At 30.8% G+C, this 17,943-nt stretch overlaps 1 protein-coding gene across 1 annotated transcript; it reads right to left on the bottom strand.

The window, feature by feature from the left end:
• Positions 1-978: 978 nt before the first annotated feature.
• LOC127730870 (adiponectin-like) lies at positions 979-1,853 on the bottom strand. The gene is made up of 2 exons (XM_052239481.1): positions 1,728-1,853; positions 979-1,462 (listed from the first exon to the last, which is right to left on the bottom strand). Exons 1-2 carry the CDS (start codon positions 1,804-1,806, stop codon positions 1,011-1,013), a joined length of 531 nt encoding a protein of 176 aa, XP_052095441.1. The 5' UTR covers positions 1,807-1,853; the 3' UTR covers positions 979-1,010.
• Positions 1,854-17,943: the final 16,090 nt, after the last annotated feature.

Below are 17,943 nucleotides of genomic sequence, written 5' to 3'. Positions count from 1 at the left end.
AGGAGGAGGATTTAAACATCTAGGCACTGTACGGCCTTCGATAATGATCATATCCAATGTCGTATAATAAGTCATACTATAAGTAAAGACTCAGGAGGAAAATTCTTATTATATGTTCATAAAGAACTGGACAACAATAACCTTTTGAATCAGGAATGCTCAAAGCCAAATATTTGAAAGCAAAGGATGTATACGCATTGAGAGCGTGAAGCGGTATAACACCAACAAAAAGACATAGAAAGAATAGCTAAATCAATCTAAGGTCTACTTGACCCGAGAGTATGAATCACATGGAATAAGCTTTGGTCGGTGATTTCCACCAGAATACTGGTAAAACCATTATTAAAGAATATTATTAAAGATGCAAATGAATCTGTCTAGCTGTATTTGGCAAGTTCTTACAATTAAATTGTGATTTATTCGTGGTATGCAGCTTGTCTCTATCGGATTGCTTATAACATTAAGGCATACGTTATAACCAAATCAATCATAAAAATTTTGAAACGAAAAGAATAAAGCTCTGACCAATTCTAAGCATGTCCTCGGAAATGGGCCCTTTGATTGGATTTGATGAATATTGAAGTATTCATGTTCGTATTGTCCAGTATGTGCATTTATATTTATTAAATTTTAGACTCTAAAAAAATGTACTGCAAACTAGAGAGCTTTCTATTGAATACATGGTGTTAATATATTTTTAAAAGCATATCAAATGACAGAATTAACGCTTGAGTAACATCAACACACCTTAAAATGACATTAGGTACAAGTACGTGCATATTCTTAAACTAGAATCAGAAGTCTTTTTTATGATCTTTTATAAAATGTCAGAAAATAATAAGTTTTCTGGCATAACACATTAGGATTATATAATTTCTACTTGCAAATTTTAATTCGTGTTCTCTTTAAAAATGTGGAACCGATAGGTACCAGATATTGAGCAGTCAGATGTAAAAAAACTAATGATAAAAAAGCCTATTTCAAACTACATTTATTTCTGTTGAAGTTATCTACTGTAGCAGCCATCCCGAAAATGTTGGCTTACCATTTACGTTACTCACAATTTGACCATCTCCGGCAAGTACTGAATTGTTCCGAATATAAACTGTATCACCTTTAGACACATATGCAACAACTGTACCACTGACTGATCCATCATCTCCGCTTTTGGCACGTAAGAATGTGGACCCGTAAACGGAATTATTTATCATCAGTTCAGTCGAATGTTCGCCTGAATAAATTCGAATGACCCAAACAAATACGTACATCCCTGACTTCGGACATGTAAATACTCCAGTATGACTGTTGTAGCCGCTTCCTTGGTTCGTCTTTGTCACATCAAACACAAGTCTACGACCAGCTCCAGGAATCACGTGTTTTGAAATGTAAGCATGAAATGCAATAACTTGAGGGATTGTCTCACTGTGTATACTGCTACTAATTACGCTCACTTCATATCGGCCTACAAAATCGTGAAATAGTCTAGTCATTATCAAAAATATATATGAATGCATTTGAAATTCTGATAACAATTTAAGCTCTTTAACGCATTTAGGCATTGGAACCTAATGCAAGGGACTTCTTTTTGGATGAAAAAAAAGCAAATTTAAAACCTGACCTGACTAATGACAATCGCTTTCAATTTGTTGCTATGATTACTGTAAAAATCTAAATTACTGTTTGATAAAGACGCTTTCTAGAAAAAAAACCCATCGTAGTGTGCTTACCGTCTGTTGTTTGACATGAACTTTCAGCAGATACATATCTATTAACAACAACAAAGACAAGTATTATAGACGCCAACATTTCAAGTCACTTTTAGTCAGAACAAAACACCTTAATTTGTGTGAATTTTTTTTTTTGTGAACGTTATGTCAAACATTAATGTCATATTTGCGTGTTAATGATATGAAATTTGATAGTTTTTATAAAGGGCAACAAATTGTTAAAAAAAGCTATCGGTAAAATAATACTGAAAAAAACTACGCTGTGTTCATTTAAGACAAAAATCCTTTCACTTCTCTTCAATATTTAGCGTTTTCTTTCGGTTTTTTAAGCTGCAAAAGGTACAATGAATCTAATATCTTTAAAAAAGCGACAGGTTATTGCAATTATGTTAACATTGAAAACTGTTATAATTGCAAACATGCATTTTTCAAAGCTAAAAACACAGCACATCTCGTCGCTTCAAACCTCGTCATCATTTGTTACTAAAACTAAAGACTTAATATGAAAAACGCCTTTATTTATCCATAAGAGGATGTTAGCACAACACAAGAGTAAAACGAATTCGAGTAATCTTTTCCTTTTATGAAGTCGCATGCTTGTTATTGTGAATACCTAAGGTTACAAGTAGTCTGTATAAAGTGCAAATGGTAGTTCCTATTGTACAAAAATGTACATACTCTTTATCGATGTGTAATTCAATTTTCAGAATAATACATGACTAAATGGTCCGTGTAACACTAATCATTTCAAAATTTTAAAAAGTTTTCAAATTTTAGTTTTTTGGATTTAGATCAATGTTTAAAAATATTAAAATTCCAAATTTTAATTTTTTTTGAAATTTTGAAAAATTTCATTAATAATTAAAATTTTAAAATTATAAACTTCGTTTTAAAATTTAAAAGTTTAGATATTTAAGCAAACTTTAATAATACTTAACTGAACGTACAGTTTTGATCATTTCGCTTTTTGAAAGTTTAAATGTTTTGATTTTTTATTAAAATATAGGAAAGGGGAAAGGACTAATAAGCAGATGCCTGTTACAAGTGCAACACGGAATAAGAACGGAACGAAACGAAATGAAATTTACAAAACCAAATCAAAACGAAAACAATATTTTCTGAAAAACTAAATATAATATAAAACAAGAAGCAAGCTTGTTTGATCTACAGGATGAAAATGAGAAATATGATTCTTTAAGTCGAAAAATTGATTAGTTAGACCTGATTTTGACACACTTTGATTCTCTAAATAAATGAACAGCAAGCAGAAATTTTTGTCAAATTTGTGATTACTGCTCTCAATGTGGTTATTAATAGTATATGTCTGTATATTTGACTTGGATACCTCCACGAGGGGCTTCAATAATGGTACATTTTTCAGATGCGGATCCAGGAATTTGAAAAGGTGGAGGTCTAGTTAGCCAACGTTTGGACTGATGCTTGTAAAAAGTATATGCATTTATCAAATATGTAGCACCAATAGGGGTTGGCGGGGCCCCTGCCCCCTAAATCCATTTCTGTTTTTAAATAGCGATTAAAAGGATACGGGATATTTGATTTTTTTTTTATTAAGGGATAGTTCCGTATTTGTCATTTGCGCATTTGTAACTTATCGTACGACAATCAACTTCGAGCAAAGTACGAGTATGCAGCTAATTATGTCCAGTCAGAATGGGGCGTGTAGAGAGAGTGTCACGCTCTCTGCACGTTAAGAACTCCCGCAACAACTCATTGGTTACCTGTTGCAAGGCATAATTTCTGTCCCTATCCAATATACCATCATTTTCCAGTGACGATCTAAAGTTTGCCGACCTTCATCCTGAACGGATTCTACTACAGGACCTTCCTATTGTATTTACTAGAACACACCCGCGGGTCGTGACTGAATTAAAGTATCTAATTATGCATAAGCCTTATTTTTAGTCTTGACTTTTAGTATTGGCATTGTCATATGATAGAGTCATGTGATTATAAGAGGCACTGTTTTTCTCTGCTTTCACAATCTTTCTGTTTGAACTCGTCGACCTGGACACTCGTCGACCTGGAACTTATTAATTATTTGTTATATTAACTATTTGAAAAACAAAAGGGCCTGGACTGGTGCAATTTGTAGTCAACATCATTGTCCTATATTAGTTATATCTAAAGTTGAATTCTTTGATTCGCAGTTTTTATGTCATGCCGGCTTTCAAATTGGAAACTGTACCTACGACTTATTTTAAGTATGGATTTTTAGTATTCGTATTGTCATATTCTTATAAAGTCAAACTGATTAAAATACTACAACCGGAAACAATGTGACAATGATTGAGTTTATCAGTGTTTTTTAACCCTGTATAATAACGAAGTTTAGGTGTGATTATGACCCGTGTATATATAGCAAATCCAAAATACACCGTTCGGTCGTGCGCCTGACAAATGCGGAACGTACAGATTAGGTAATAGGTAACAGGTGACATATACTTTTGGTATCGGTATCGGATTCGACCCGGAACTTGTTAAGTATGTCGACTTAGCATGCGCGAAAGCGTATAAGACTCGGATCGATAACGGTCTCCAAATTTGGATATTTTCTCAAAAATAGGCGTTTTCTGTGGAAAAAGTATTGTTTCAAAGATAAATTTAGGAAGTACAAAACACCATATTTATACGTCATATCACACATATTTCCAACCTTGTATGGTTTCAGAGGATTTGCGACTCAATGAAATCGGTCTCTTCCTGTAGTAGTATAGATTTTTAATTTGATATCGTCCTGAACGTGCATGAAATATTTGCCACTGGACTTTAAGCAACCAATAATCAAAGATTTAATCCTGTAATAGAATCCTTTTGGGTGAAGGTCGGCAAACTTAAGATCGCCACTGGAAAATGAGGGTATATTGGATAGGGACAGAAATTTTGCATTGCAACAGGCAACCAACGAGTTGTTGCAGGGGTTCTTAACGTGCAGAGAGCGTAGCACTCTCTCTACACGCCCCATTCTATCTGGACGTAGCTGCATACTCGAACTTTGCTAAAAAATGATTGTCGTACGATTAGTTACAAATGCACAAATCACAAATACGGAACTACCCCTTAATGAAAAAAAATAAATATCCCGTATCCTTTTAATAAAATTGAGAATGGAAATGGGGAATGTGTCAAAGAGACAACAACCCGACCACAGGACAGACAACAGCAGAAGGTCACCAACAGGTCTTCAATGCAGCGAGAAATTCCCGCACCCGGAGGCGTCCTTCAGCTGGCCCCTAAACAAATATATATACTAGTTCAGTGATAATGAACGCCATACTAAACTCCAAATTGTACACAAGAAACTAAAATTAAAAATAATACAAGACTAACAAAGGCTAGAGGCTCCTGACTTGGGACAGGCGCAAAAATGCGGCGGGGTTAAACATGTTTATGAGATTTCAACCCTCGCTATTTAAAACAGAGGTGGTTTTAGGGGACGGGGGCCCTACTAACCCCTTATTGAGCTACATATTTGATAAATGCATATACTTTTTACAAGCATCAGTCCAAACGTTGGCTAACTAGGCCCCCACCTTTTCAAATTCCTGGATCCGCACCTGAAAAATGTACCATTACTGAAGCCCCTCGTGGAGGTATCAAAGTCAAATATACAGACATATACTATTAATAACCACATTGAGAGCAGTAATCACAAAGTTGACAAATAATGTCTGCTTGCTGTTCATTTATTTATAGAGAATCAAAGTGTGTCAAAATCAGGTCTAACTATTTAATTTTTCGACTTAAAGAATCATATTTCTCATTTTCATCCTGTAGATCAAACAAGTTAGACTCTTGTTTTATATTATATTTAGTTTTTCAGAAAATATTGTTTTCGTTTTGATTTGGTTTTGTAAATTTCATTTCGTTTCGTTCCGTTCTTATTCCGTGTTGCACTTGTAACAGGTATCCACTCTTTAGTCCTTTTCCCTTTCCTATATTTTAATCAAAAATAAAAACATTCAAACTTTCAAAAAGCGATATGATCAAAACTGTACGTTCAGTTTAGTATTATTAAAGTTTGCGTAAACATCTAAATTATTAAATTTTAAAACGAAGTTTATAATTTTAAAATTTTAATTATTTGGTGAAATTTTCAAAATTTTTATATTTTAAAACTTTGATCAAAAATCCAAAAAACTAAAATTTGAAAACTTTTTTTTTAAATTTTGAATTGATAAGTGTTACACGGACCCTAAATCAATTATGCTTGGATTATTGTTTTCGGATTTTAACTCGATTGGCAATGTTTTACTCTGGACTTCACAGGTCATAATTCTTATCGTATAATTTGGTTATCTTTGAATGTACATTCTGACATTTCAAATTTTCTATCAATATTTCATAGGAATCCTGATTATTTACCAATGGTCGGTATATCAAATTAAAAAAAAAGTCTATGTAAAAAAATTATGCACAAGACAGTCCGGTGAACATGATAGAATTAGGATAAGATAATGTTTTTTATTATACTTCATATCAAAATGCCAGATTTTTATTGGTCAATACAAGGGAGACAATTTACTCTATCCCATTGCAAATACTCTATTACCCTTCACGGAGACGCTTGCTCAAGTGTGCGCTTTCATAAATACGGCTGATTGTTATGTACGAGACGACATAGTTTATTACTTTGAATTTGAAATTTAATAGATATTAATAACAGAACATTCAGTATGATAAATTAATTAACACATATCTTAGAGTGTGATAGAGCAGATTGTTACCCTTCGAAAAGACATTGTCAACCTTGGCTTCGCCTCAGTTGACAATGTTTTCTCGTGGTAACAATCTGCACTATCACCCTCTCAGATATGTGTTATTTATATATTGGAAACGAAAATAGTTGGATTTAATAAGATATTTTTCAGAATATATCTATTTTACATGCTAAGGGATTAAAGCAGAGATACTAGTATATGTATGCGTCAATAAGAAAACGGTACAGCATCCTAAAACATCTTATGGTGAAAGAACAGTTTTTAACAATAGACAGATGTGTATACCATTCCATGCTTTAAATTCTTCGAGTGTAGATTAAAATCTATTAAAGACGTGCCAGCAAAAATGTGTATGTCGGCCGCTGAATTTCTGTGACATTTTATACAGCAACGTCATCAACAAAACACGATCTTGTTCAAAGTCAAAAGAAAAATTGTGTAAAAAACTTTCAACATAATGAGGACATCGCAAGATATATTTTATTCGTTTTTCATAAAGTAAACAAACGTATTTTAATTGATATAACATTGTATTTTTAAAAATTACTATATGAATTCTGTTACCTATGACTATAAAACCCAATAGAAAGATTTAAAGGGCGAGTCTTATATTTGTTTTCTTTATAAATAACCACTTTATTAAATTCTTCCAAGTGGAATTACTTTTTTGTAAAAAAAACAAGTTTTGAAATATTTTTGATATATTCCGAGTTCAATTTTACCTTTTAAATGGTAATTGTTATAACTAGTCGTGGTATCATTGCTTAGAAAGTGGGACCTACTGTTCGTTATTTGTTATACTTGTTTTCTTTTTTATACAATATTGGCATTAAACATGTTTTCTTTTTATTTCTGCGTCATATTTGTAGCATACATCCCAAAGTTTGTGTTGAAATTTAGTAACCCGTTTTAGCGAAATCTCCCTGAATGTTAAAATGGAAAAGGGTACAAAAGTTACTATTTCAAAAGTTATATAATCAGAAACTTCAGATTGACTTCATATCCCTGACTAGATACACAACGCTAAATCGTAAATTTGTTTTTAAGTCATAACTGCTAATATAATTCAGAAGACTTCAATTTTAAGACTACAACTTGCAAGAAGACACACCAATATGCAAATGCTAACCACTGAATAAGTTTCATCCTAGAACAGAACATGCAGCAAAAGGTATGAAATACAAAATGTGAAGAAGGGAGAGGGAATTATGAAAACGATTTCACTTCAATGTAAAGGTTCTGTAATTCCAATTCAAACTGAAGGATTGAATTTGTTTAGAACCATACCCTTGTTAATTCGTAGACATGTGACATCTACACAATGATCATCAATTCCTTGAGGCATGTTCAAAGCCAAATATTTAAGTCGACCTTGACCTTTGCTCGTATACCTTGTAAGGGGATAATCTGCGAAACCGTTATAGTTACAGGTCTTTAATATTGGAAAATGTTTGGGTTATTAAGGGGAAGAGTTTTGACTTTTCCTTAAGGAGCATAACCCCCATTAACGGTTTGTGAAACGACATTATGTGTTATAACTCTTAATCCAAAGGGACAGACCTTTGTGTTGTTTGAAATGACATCGGGGACCAAGGACCTTGACAAAGGTCATAAGGTCAAATGCCAAGGTTATGTTCTAGATATTGGGCATTATGTGTTCTAAAGCTTGCATCTATCTGAGTGTATTTTTTACAATATAAAATGAAAAGACCTCTCAATTGTTTGCGAACAATTTACATTGAATTTGTACTTTTAGTACATGTTCTACAACTAATCTATCTGCCTTTCTAATTAGTTTCCCGACTTCGATTATAGAATTTATTATTACTTTTTGTAATAAAGCCTTTGAGATAACAAAAAAAAATAACGAGTCATCATGTTACATATTTACTACACAGATTACGGTTATGATTCTAAGTGGTTAAAATTTATAAAGAATATTTAGATTGTTGTGGTATGTCAAATATTTGGCAGAACCAAACTGTTTTGTTATTCAGAAATGTTCAAGTCTCCTAAGGCATTGTGCTATAGATTATTCAAAACTCATTTTTGTTTTGAAAAATATATCTCAGAATTATCACTCTACTATATGTACATCCTTTGTAAATTTAGATGTGGTAGTCACCGATTGCCAGTCAAGACTGGGAGATGGCGCAATTTGCCAAGAAGCGAAAGTGTGTGTCCTCTCTGTGACTCGATGGATATCGGTGACGAATACCGCTATATTATGTCATGTAGCTACTTTAATAATGCTAGAAAAAATCTACTTCCTCCTTTTTGTCATAAAAATGTTAACATTTATAAGTTTGAACAACTATTGTGTAAATCTATTATGAACGTCCAAGAGAAGGTCGTTCCACCAGGTAAGAATTTTTTAGTATTAATTTATACATGTATATGTGTAATTCACACATGCACTATAAGTTTGTATATTGTTAATATGTATATTGTTACGGCCAGAAATCACCTTCAAATTGTACATGGCCAACAAAAGACACAAATCAATAATAAAATTTAACAAGATTTATTATACACAAGTTTACAAGAAATATTATACAAATTGAAATGTCTACTTAACTGTTAAAATAGATGTCCGATCATTTTTTCTTTTCTTTATCCGAATTCTTCTCTTCACCGTTGCGGGAATCCAAACAGACTATTATGTCCAATAAGTCACAATCTAGTATGATGTACATGTAGTTAACGTAAATAAAAGTGTCAATCCAACTGAGAGAACTTCTAAGAATACCAGTTTATTAATGTCTAATTTGAAAGTCTAACTTTAGTGTCTGCATATATATATATAGTTGTCACAGAAATCTCTAAAACACTGTAGAAGAGAAACTCATAGAAAACTCTAGAACGGAAACTTCTATAATACGGTAGAAGTTTAAATTACACATAGTAGATTATGATCATTCCAGAATTATTAAGTTAATCAAATAGAAAGTTCTAATCATTCCATCAGTCTCTGTGATTGTTCCAGTGATTTCTAAACTGCATAATTATACCATTATTTTTGTAAACGACTATAAATATTATGTAAACATATTAAACATGTTATAAGGCCATACAAAACAAACTAGGACAAGATAAACAAATATGATAATTACAATGTCATAACAATATGTTTTTTGTAACATTTTTTTTTTGAGAATAAAGTATTCATTCATCATTCATTCAATTTCGTGCGTCCCAAGCGCTATTCAGTATTTACCATCCACAGGAACACTCAAACCTAAACATTGGAAGACAATGATGTATAAAACCCAAACATTAGAAGACAATGATGTATAAAACCCAACATTTGAAGACAATGATGTATAAAACCCAAACATTAGAAGACAATGATGTATAAAACCCAAACATTAGAAGACAATGATGTATAAAACCCAAACATTTGAAGACAATGATGTATAAAACCCAAACATTAGAAGACAAGGATGTACAAAACCCAAACATTTGAAGACAATGATGTATAAAACCCAAACATTTGAAGACAATGATGTATAAAACCCAAACATTAGAAGACAATGATGTATAAAACCCAAACATTAGAAGACAATGATGTATAAAACCCAAACATTAGAAGACAATGATGTATAAAACCCAAACATTAGAAGACAATGATGTATAAAACCCAAACATTTGAAGACAATGATGTATAAAACCCAAATATTGGAAGACAAGGATGTATAAAACCCAAACATTAGAAGACAATGATGTATAAACCCAAACATTTGAAGACAATGATGTATAAAACCCAAACATTGGAAGACAATGATGTATAAAACCAAAACATTAGAAGACAATGATGTATAAAACCCAAACATTAGAAGACAATGATGTATAAAACCCAAACATTAAAAGACAATGATGTATAAAACCTAAATATTAGAAGAGTATCAAACCCAAACATTAGAAGACAATGATGTATAAAACCCAAACATTAGAAGACAATGATGTATGAAACCCAAACATTAGAAGACAATGATGTATAAAACCCAAACATAAGAAGACAATGATGTGTAAAACCCAAACATTTGAAGATAATGTCGTATAAAACCCAAACATTTGAAGACAATGATGTATAAGACAATGATGTATAAAACCCCAACATATGAAGACAATGTCGTATAAAACCCAAACATTTGAAAACAATGATGTATAAGACAATGATGTATAAAACCCCAACATTTGAAGACAATGTCGTATAAAACCCAAACATTTGAAGACAATGATGTATAAAACCCAAACATTAGAAGACAATGATGTATAAAACCCAAACATTTGAAAACAATGATGTATAAAACCCAAACATTAAAAGACAATGATGTATAAAACCCAAACATTTGAAGACAATGATGTATAAAACCCAAACATTTGAAGACAATGATGTATAAAACCCCAACATTTGAAGACAATGATGTATAAAACCCACACATTTGAAGACAATGATGTATAAAACCCCAACATTTGAAGACAATGATGTATAAAACCCAAACATTTGAAGACAATGATGTATAAAACCCAAACATTAGAAGACAATGATGTATAAAACCCAACATTTGAAGACAATGATGTATAAAACCCAAACATTTGAAGACAATGATGTATAAAACCCAAACATTTGAAGACAATGATGTATAAAACCCAAAAATTAGAAGACAATGATGTATAAAACCCAAACATTAGAAGACAATGATGTAAAAAACCCAAACATTAGAAGACAATGATGTATAAAACCCAAACATAAGAAGACAATGATGTATAAAACCCAAACATTTGAAGACAATGATGTATAAGACAATGATGTATAAAACCCAAACATTTGAAGACAATGTCGTATAAAACCCAAACATTTGAAGACAACGATGTATAAAACCCAAACATTAGAATACAATGATATATAAAACCCAAACATTTGAAGACAATGACGTATAAAACCCAAACATAAGAAGACAATGATGTACAAAACCCAAATATTTGAAGACAATGATGTAAAAAACCCAAACATCAAAACACAATGATGTATAAAACCCCAACATTTGAATACAATGATGTATAAAACCCAAACATTTGAAGACAATGATGTATAAAACCCAAACATTTGAAGACAATGATGTATAAAACCCAAACATTTGAAGACAATGATGTATAAAACCCAAACATTAGAAGACAATGATGTATAAAACCCAAACATTTGAGGACAATGATGTATAAAACCCAAACATTTTAAGACAATGATGTATAAAACCCAAACATTAGAAGACAATATTAGAAGACAATGATGTATAAAACCCAAACATTAGAAGACAATATTAGAAGACAAATATGCATAAAACCCAAACATTAGAAGACAATGATGTATAAAACCCAAACATTTGAAGACAATGATGTATAAAAACCAAACATTTGAGGACAATGATGTATAAAACCCAAACATTTGAAAACAATGATGTATAAAAGTCATCATTTGAAGACAATGATGTATAAAACACAAACATTAGAAGACAATGATGTATAAAACCCAAACATTTGAAGACAATGATGTATAAAACCCAAACATTGGAAGACAAGGATGTATAAAACCCAAACATTAGAAGACAATGATGTATAAACCCAAACATTTGAAGACAATGATGTATAAAACCCAAACATTGGAAGACAATGATGTATAAAACCAAAACATTAGAAGACAATGATGTATAAAACCCAAACATTAGAAGACAATGATGTATAAAACCCAAACATTAAAAGACAATGATGTATAAAACCCAAATATTAGAAGAGTATCAAACCCAAACATTAGAAGACAATGATGTATAAAACCCAAACATTAGAAGACAATGATGTATAAAACCCAAACATTAGAAGACAATGATGTATAAAACCCAAACATAAGAAGACAATGATGTATAAAACCCAAACATTAGAAGACAATGATGTATAAAACTCAAACATTTGAAAACAATGATGTATAAGACAATGATGTATAAGACAATGATGTATAAAACCCAAACATTTGAAGACAATGATGTATAAGACAATGATGTATAAAACCCAAACATTTGAAGACAAGGATGTATAAAACCCGAACATTAGAAGACGATGATGTATAAAACCCAAACATTTGAAGACAATGATGTATAAAACCCAAACATTTGAAGACAATGATGTATAAAACCCAAACATTAGAAGACAATGATGTATAAAACCCAAACATTTGAAGACAATGATGTATAAAACCCAAACATTTGAAGACAATGATGTATAAAACCCAAACATTTGAAGACAATGATGTATAAAACCCAAACATTAGAAGACAATGATGTATAAAACTCAAACATTTGAAAACAATGATGTATAAAACCCAAACATTAAAAGACAATGATGTATAAAACCCAAACATTTGAAGACAATGATGTATAAAACCCAAACATTTGAAGACAAGGATGTATAAAACCCCAACATTTGAAGACAATGATGTATAAAACCCAAAAATTTGAAGACAATGATGTATAAAACCCCAACATTTGAAGACAATGATGTATAAAACCCAAATATTTGAAGACAATGATGTATAAAACCCAAACATTAGAAGACAATGATGTATAAAACCCAACATTTGAAGACAATGATGTATAAAACCCAAACATTTGAAGACAATGATGTATAAAACCCAAACATTTGAAGACAATGATGTATAAAACCCAAACATTAGAAGACACTGATGTATAAAACCCAAACATTAGAAGACAATGATGTATAAAACCCAAACATTAGAAGACAATGATGTATAAAACCCAAACATAAGAAGACAATGATGTATAAAACCCAAACATTTGAAGACAATGATGTATAAGACAATGATGTATAAAACCCAAACATTTGAAGACAATGTCGTATAAAACCCAAACATTTGAAGACAACGATGTATAAAACCCAAACATTAGAAGACAATGATATATAAAACCCAAACATTTGAAGACAATGATGTATAAAACCCAAACATAAGAAGACAATGATGTACAAAACCCAAATATTTGAAGACAATGATGTATAAAACCCAAACATCAAAACACAATGATGTATAAAACCCCAACATTTGAATACAATGATGTATAAAACCCAAACATTTGAAGACAATGATGTATAAAACCCAAACATTTGAAGACAATGATGTATAAAACCCAAACATTAGAAGACAATGATGTATAAAACCCAAACATTTGAGGACAATGATGTATAAAACCCAAACATTTTAAGACAATGATGTATAAAACCCAAACATTAGAAGACAATATTAGAAGACAATGATGTATAAAACCCAAACATTAGAAGACAATATTAGAAGACAAATATGCATAAAACCCAAACATTAGAAGACAATGATGTATAAAACCCAAACATTTGAAGACAATGATGTATAAAAACCAAACATTTGAGGACAATGATGTATAAAACCCAAACATTTGAAAACAATGATGTATAAAATCCATCATTTGAAGACAATGATGTATAAAACCCAAACATTAGAAGACAATGATGTATAAAACCCAAACATTTGAAGACAATGATGTATAAAACCCAAACATTAGAAGACAATGATGTATAAAACCCAAACATTTGAAGACAATGATGTATAAAACACAAACATTAGAAGACAATGATGTATAAAACCCAAACATTAGAAGACAATGATGTATAAAACCCAAACATTTAAAGACAATGATGTATAAAACCCAAACATTAGAAGACAATGATGTATAAAACCCAAACATTAGAAGACAATGATGTATAAAACCCAAACATTTGAAGACAATGATGTATAAAACCCAAACATTTGAAGACAATGATGTATAAAACCCAAACATACCCAAACATTAGAAGACAATGATGTATAAAACCCAAACATTAGAAGACAATGATGTATAAAACCCAAACATTAGAAGAAAAGGATGTGTAAAACCCAAACATTTGAAGACAATGATGTATAAAACCCAAACATTTAAAGACAATGATGTATAAAACCCAAACATTAGAAGACAATGATGTATAAAACCCAAACATTTGAAGACAATGATGTATAAAACCTAAACATTAGAAGAAAAGGATGTATAAAACCCAAACATTTGAAGACAAGGATGTATAAAACCCAAACATTAGAAGACAATGATGTTTAAAACATAAACATTTGAAGACAATGATGTATAAAACCCAAACATTTGAAGACAATGATGTATAAAACCCAAACATTAGAAGAAAAGGATGTATAAAACCCAAATATTTGAAGACAAGGATGTATAAAACCCAAACATTAGAAGACAATGATGTGTAAAACCCAAACATTAGAAGACAATGATGTATAAAACCCAAACATTAGAAGAAAAGGATGTATAAAACCCAAACATTTAAAGACAAGGATGTATAAAACCCAAACATTAAAAGACAATGATGTATAAAACCCAAACATTACAAGACAATGATGTATATAACCCAAACATTTAAAGACAATGAGGTATAAAACCCAAACATTAGAAGACAATGATGTATAAAACCCAAACATTAGAAGACAATGATGTATAAAACCCAAACATTTGAAGACAATGATGTATAAAACCCAAACATTTGAAGACAATGATGTATTAAACCCAAACATACCCAAACATTAGAAGAAATTGATGTATAAAACCCACACATAAGAAGACAATGATGTATAAAACCCAAACATTAGAAGAAAAGGATGTATGAAACCCAAACATTTGAAGACAATAATGTATAAAACCCAAACATTTAAAAACAATGATGTATAAAACCCAAACATTAGAAGACAATGATGTATAAAACCCAAACATTAGAAGACAATGATGTATAAAACCTAAACATTAGAAGAAAAGGATGTATAAAACCCTTCCATTTGAAGACAAGGATGTATAAAACCCAAACATTAAAAGACAATGATGTATAAAACCCAAACATTTGAAGACAATGATGTATAAAACCCAAACATTTGAAGACAATGATGTATAAAACCCAAACATTAGAAGAAAAGGATGTATAAAATCCAACCATTTGAAGACAAGGATGTATAAAACCCAAACCTTAGAAGACAATGATGTATAAAACCCAAACATTAGAAGACAATGATGTATAAAACCCAAACATTAGACGAAAAGGATGTATAAAACCCAAACATTTGAAGACAAGGATGTATAAAACCAAAACACTTGTAGACAAGGATGTATAAATCCAAAACATTAAAAGACAGTAATGTATAAAACCCAAACATTAGAAGACAATGATGTATAAAACCCAAATATTTGAAGACAATGATGTATAAAACCCAAACATTTGAAGACAATGATGCATAAAACCCAAACATTTGAAGACAATGATGTATAAAACCCAAACATTTGAAGACAATGATGTATAAAACCCAAATATTTGAAGACAATGATGTATAAGACCAAAACATTTGAAGACAATGATGTATAAAACCCAAACATTTGAAGACAATGATGTATAAAACCTAAAAATTTGAAAACAATGATGTATAAAACCCAAACATTTAAAGACAATGATGTATAAAACCCAAACATTTGAAGACAATGATGTATAAAACCCAAACATTAGAAGAGAATGATGTATAAAACCCAAACATTTGAAGACAATGATGCATAAAACCCAAACATTTGAAGACAATGATGTATAAAACCCAAACATTTGAAGACAATGATGTATAAAACCCAAATATTTGAAGACAATGATGTATAAGACCAAAACATTTGAAGACAATGATGTATAAAACCCAAACATTTGAAGACAATGATGTATAAAACCTAAAAATTTGAAGACAATGATGTATAAAACCCAAACATTTAAAGACAATGATGTATAAAACCCAAACATTTGAAGACAATGATGTATAAAACCCAAACATTAGAAGACAATGATGTATAAAACCCAAACATATGAAGACAATGATGTATAAAACCCAAACATTAGAAGACAATGATCTACTAGTACAAAACCCAAACATTTGAAGACAATGATGTATAAAACCCAAACATTAGAAAACAATGATGTATAAAACCTAAACATTAGAAGACAATGATGTATAAAACCCAAACATTAGGAGACAATGATGTATAAAATGCAACATTAGAGGACAATGATGTATAAAACCCAAACATTTGAAGACAATGATGTAAAAAACCCAAACATTAGAAGACAATGATCTACTAGTAAAAAACCCAAACATTTGAAGACAATGATGTATAAAACCCAACCATTAGAAGACAATGATGTATAAAACCCAAACATTAGAAGACAATGATGTATAAAACCCAAACATTAGAAGACAATGATGTATAAAACCCAAACATTAGAAGACGATGATGTAAAAAACCCAAACATTAGAGAACAATGATGTATAAAACCCAAACATTGGAAGAAAAGTAAGTATAAAACCCAAACATTTGAAGACAAGGATGTATAAAACCCTAACATTAGAAGACAATGATGTATAAAATCCAAACATTAGAAGACAATTATGTATAAAATCGAAACATTAGAAGACAATGATGTATAAAACGAAAACATTTGAGGACAATGATGTATAAAACCCAAACATTTGAAAACAATGATGTATAAAATCCATCATTTGAAGACAATGATGTATAAAACCCAAACATTAGAAGACAATGATGTATAAAACCCAAACATTTGAAGACAAGGATGTATAAAACCCAAACATTTGAAGACAAGGATGTATAAATCCAAAACTTTAAAAGACAATAATGTATAAAACCCAAACATTTGAAGACAATGATGTGTAAAACCCAAACATTTGAAGACAATGATGCATAAAACCCAAACATTTGAAGACAATGATGCATAAAACCCAAACATTTGAAGACAATTATGTATAAAACCCAAACATTTGAAGACAATGATGTATAAAACCCAAACATTAGAAGAAAAGGATGTATAAAACCCAAACATTTGAAGACAAGGATGTATAAAACCCAAACATATGAAGACAATGATGTATAAAACCCAAACATTAGAAGACAATGATCTACTAGTATAAAACCCAAACATTTGAAGACAATGATGTATAAAACCCAAACATATGAAGACAATGATGTATAAAACCCAAACATTAGAAGACAATGATCTACTAGTATAAAACCCAAACATTTGAAGACAATGATGTATAAAACCCAAACATAAAAAAACAATGATGTATAAAACCCAAACATTAGAAGATATTGATGTATAAAACTCAATCATTAGAAGACAATGATGTATAAATCCCAAACATTAGAAGACAATGAGGTATAAAACCCAAACATTAGAAGACAATGATGTATAAAACCTAAACATTTGAAAACAATGATGTATAAAACCCAAACATAAGAAGACAATGATGTATAAAACCCAAATATTTGAAGACAATGATGTATAAGACA

Source organism: Mytilus californianus, unplaced genomic scaffold (assembly GCF_021869535.1).
Source record: "Mytilus californianus isolate M0D057914Y unplaced genomic scaffold, xbMytCali1.0.p SCAF_2, whole genome shotgun sequence".
NCBI lineage: Eukaryota > Metazoa > Mollusca > Bivalvia > Mytilida > Mytilidae > Mytilus > Mytilus californianus.
This window is presented reverse-complemented; position numbering and strand designations above follow the sequence as displayed.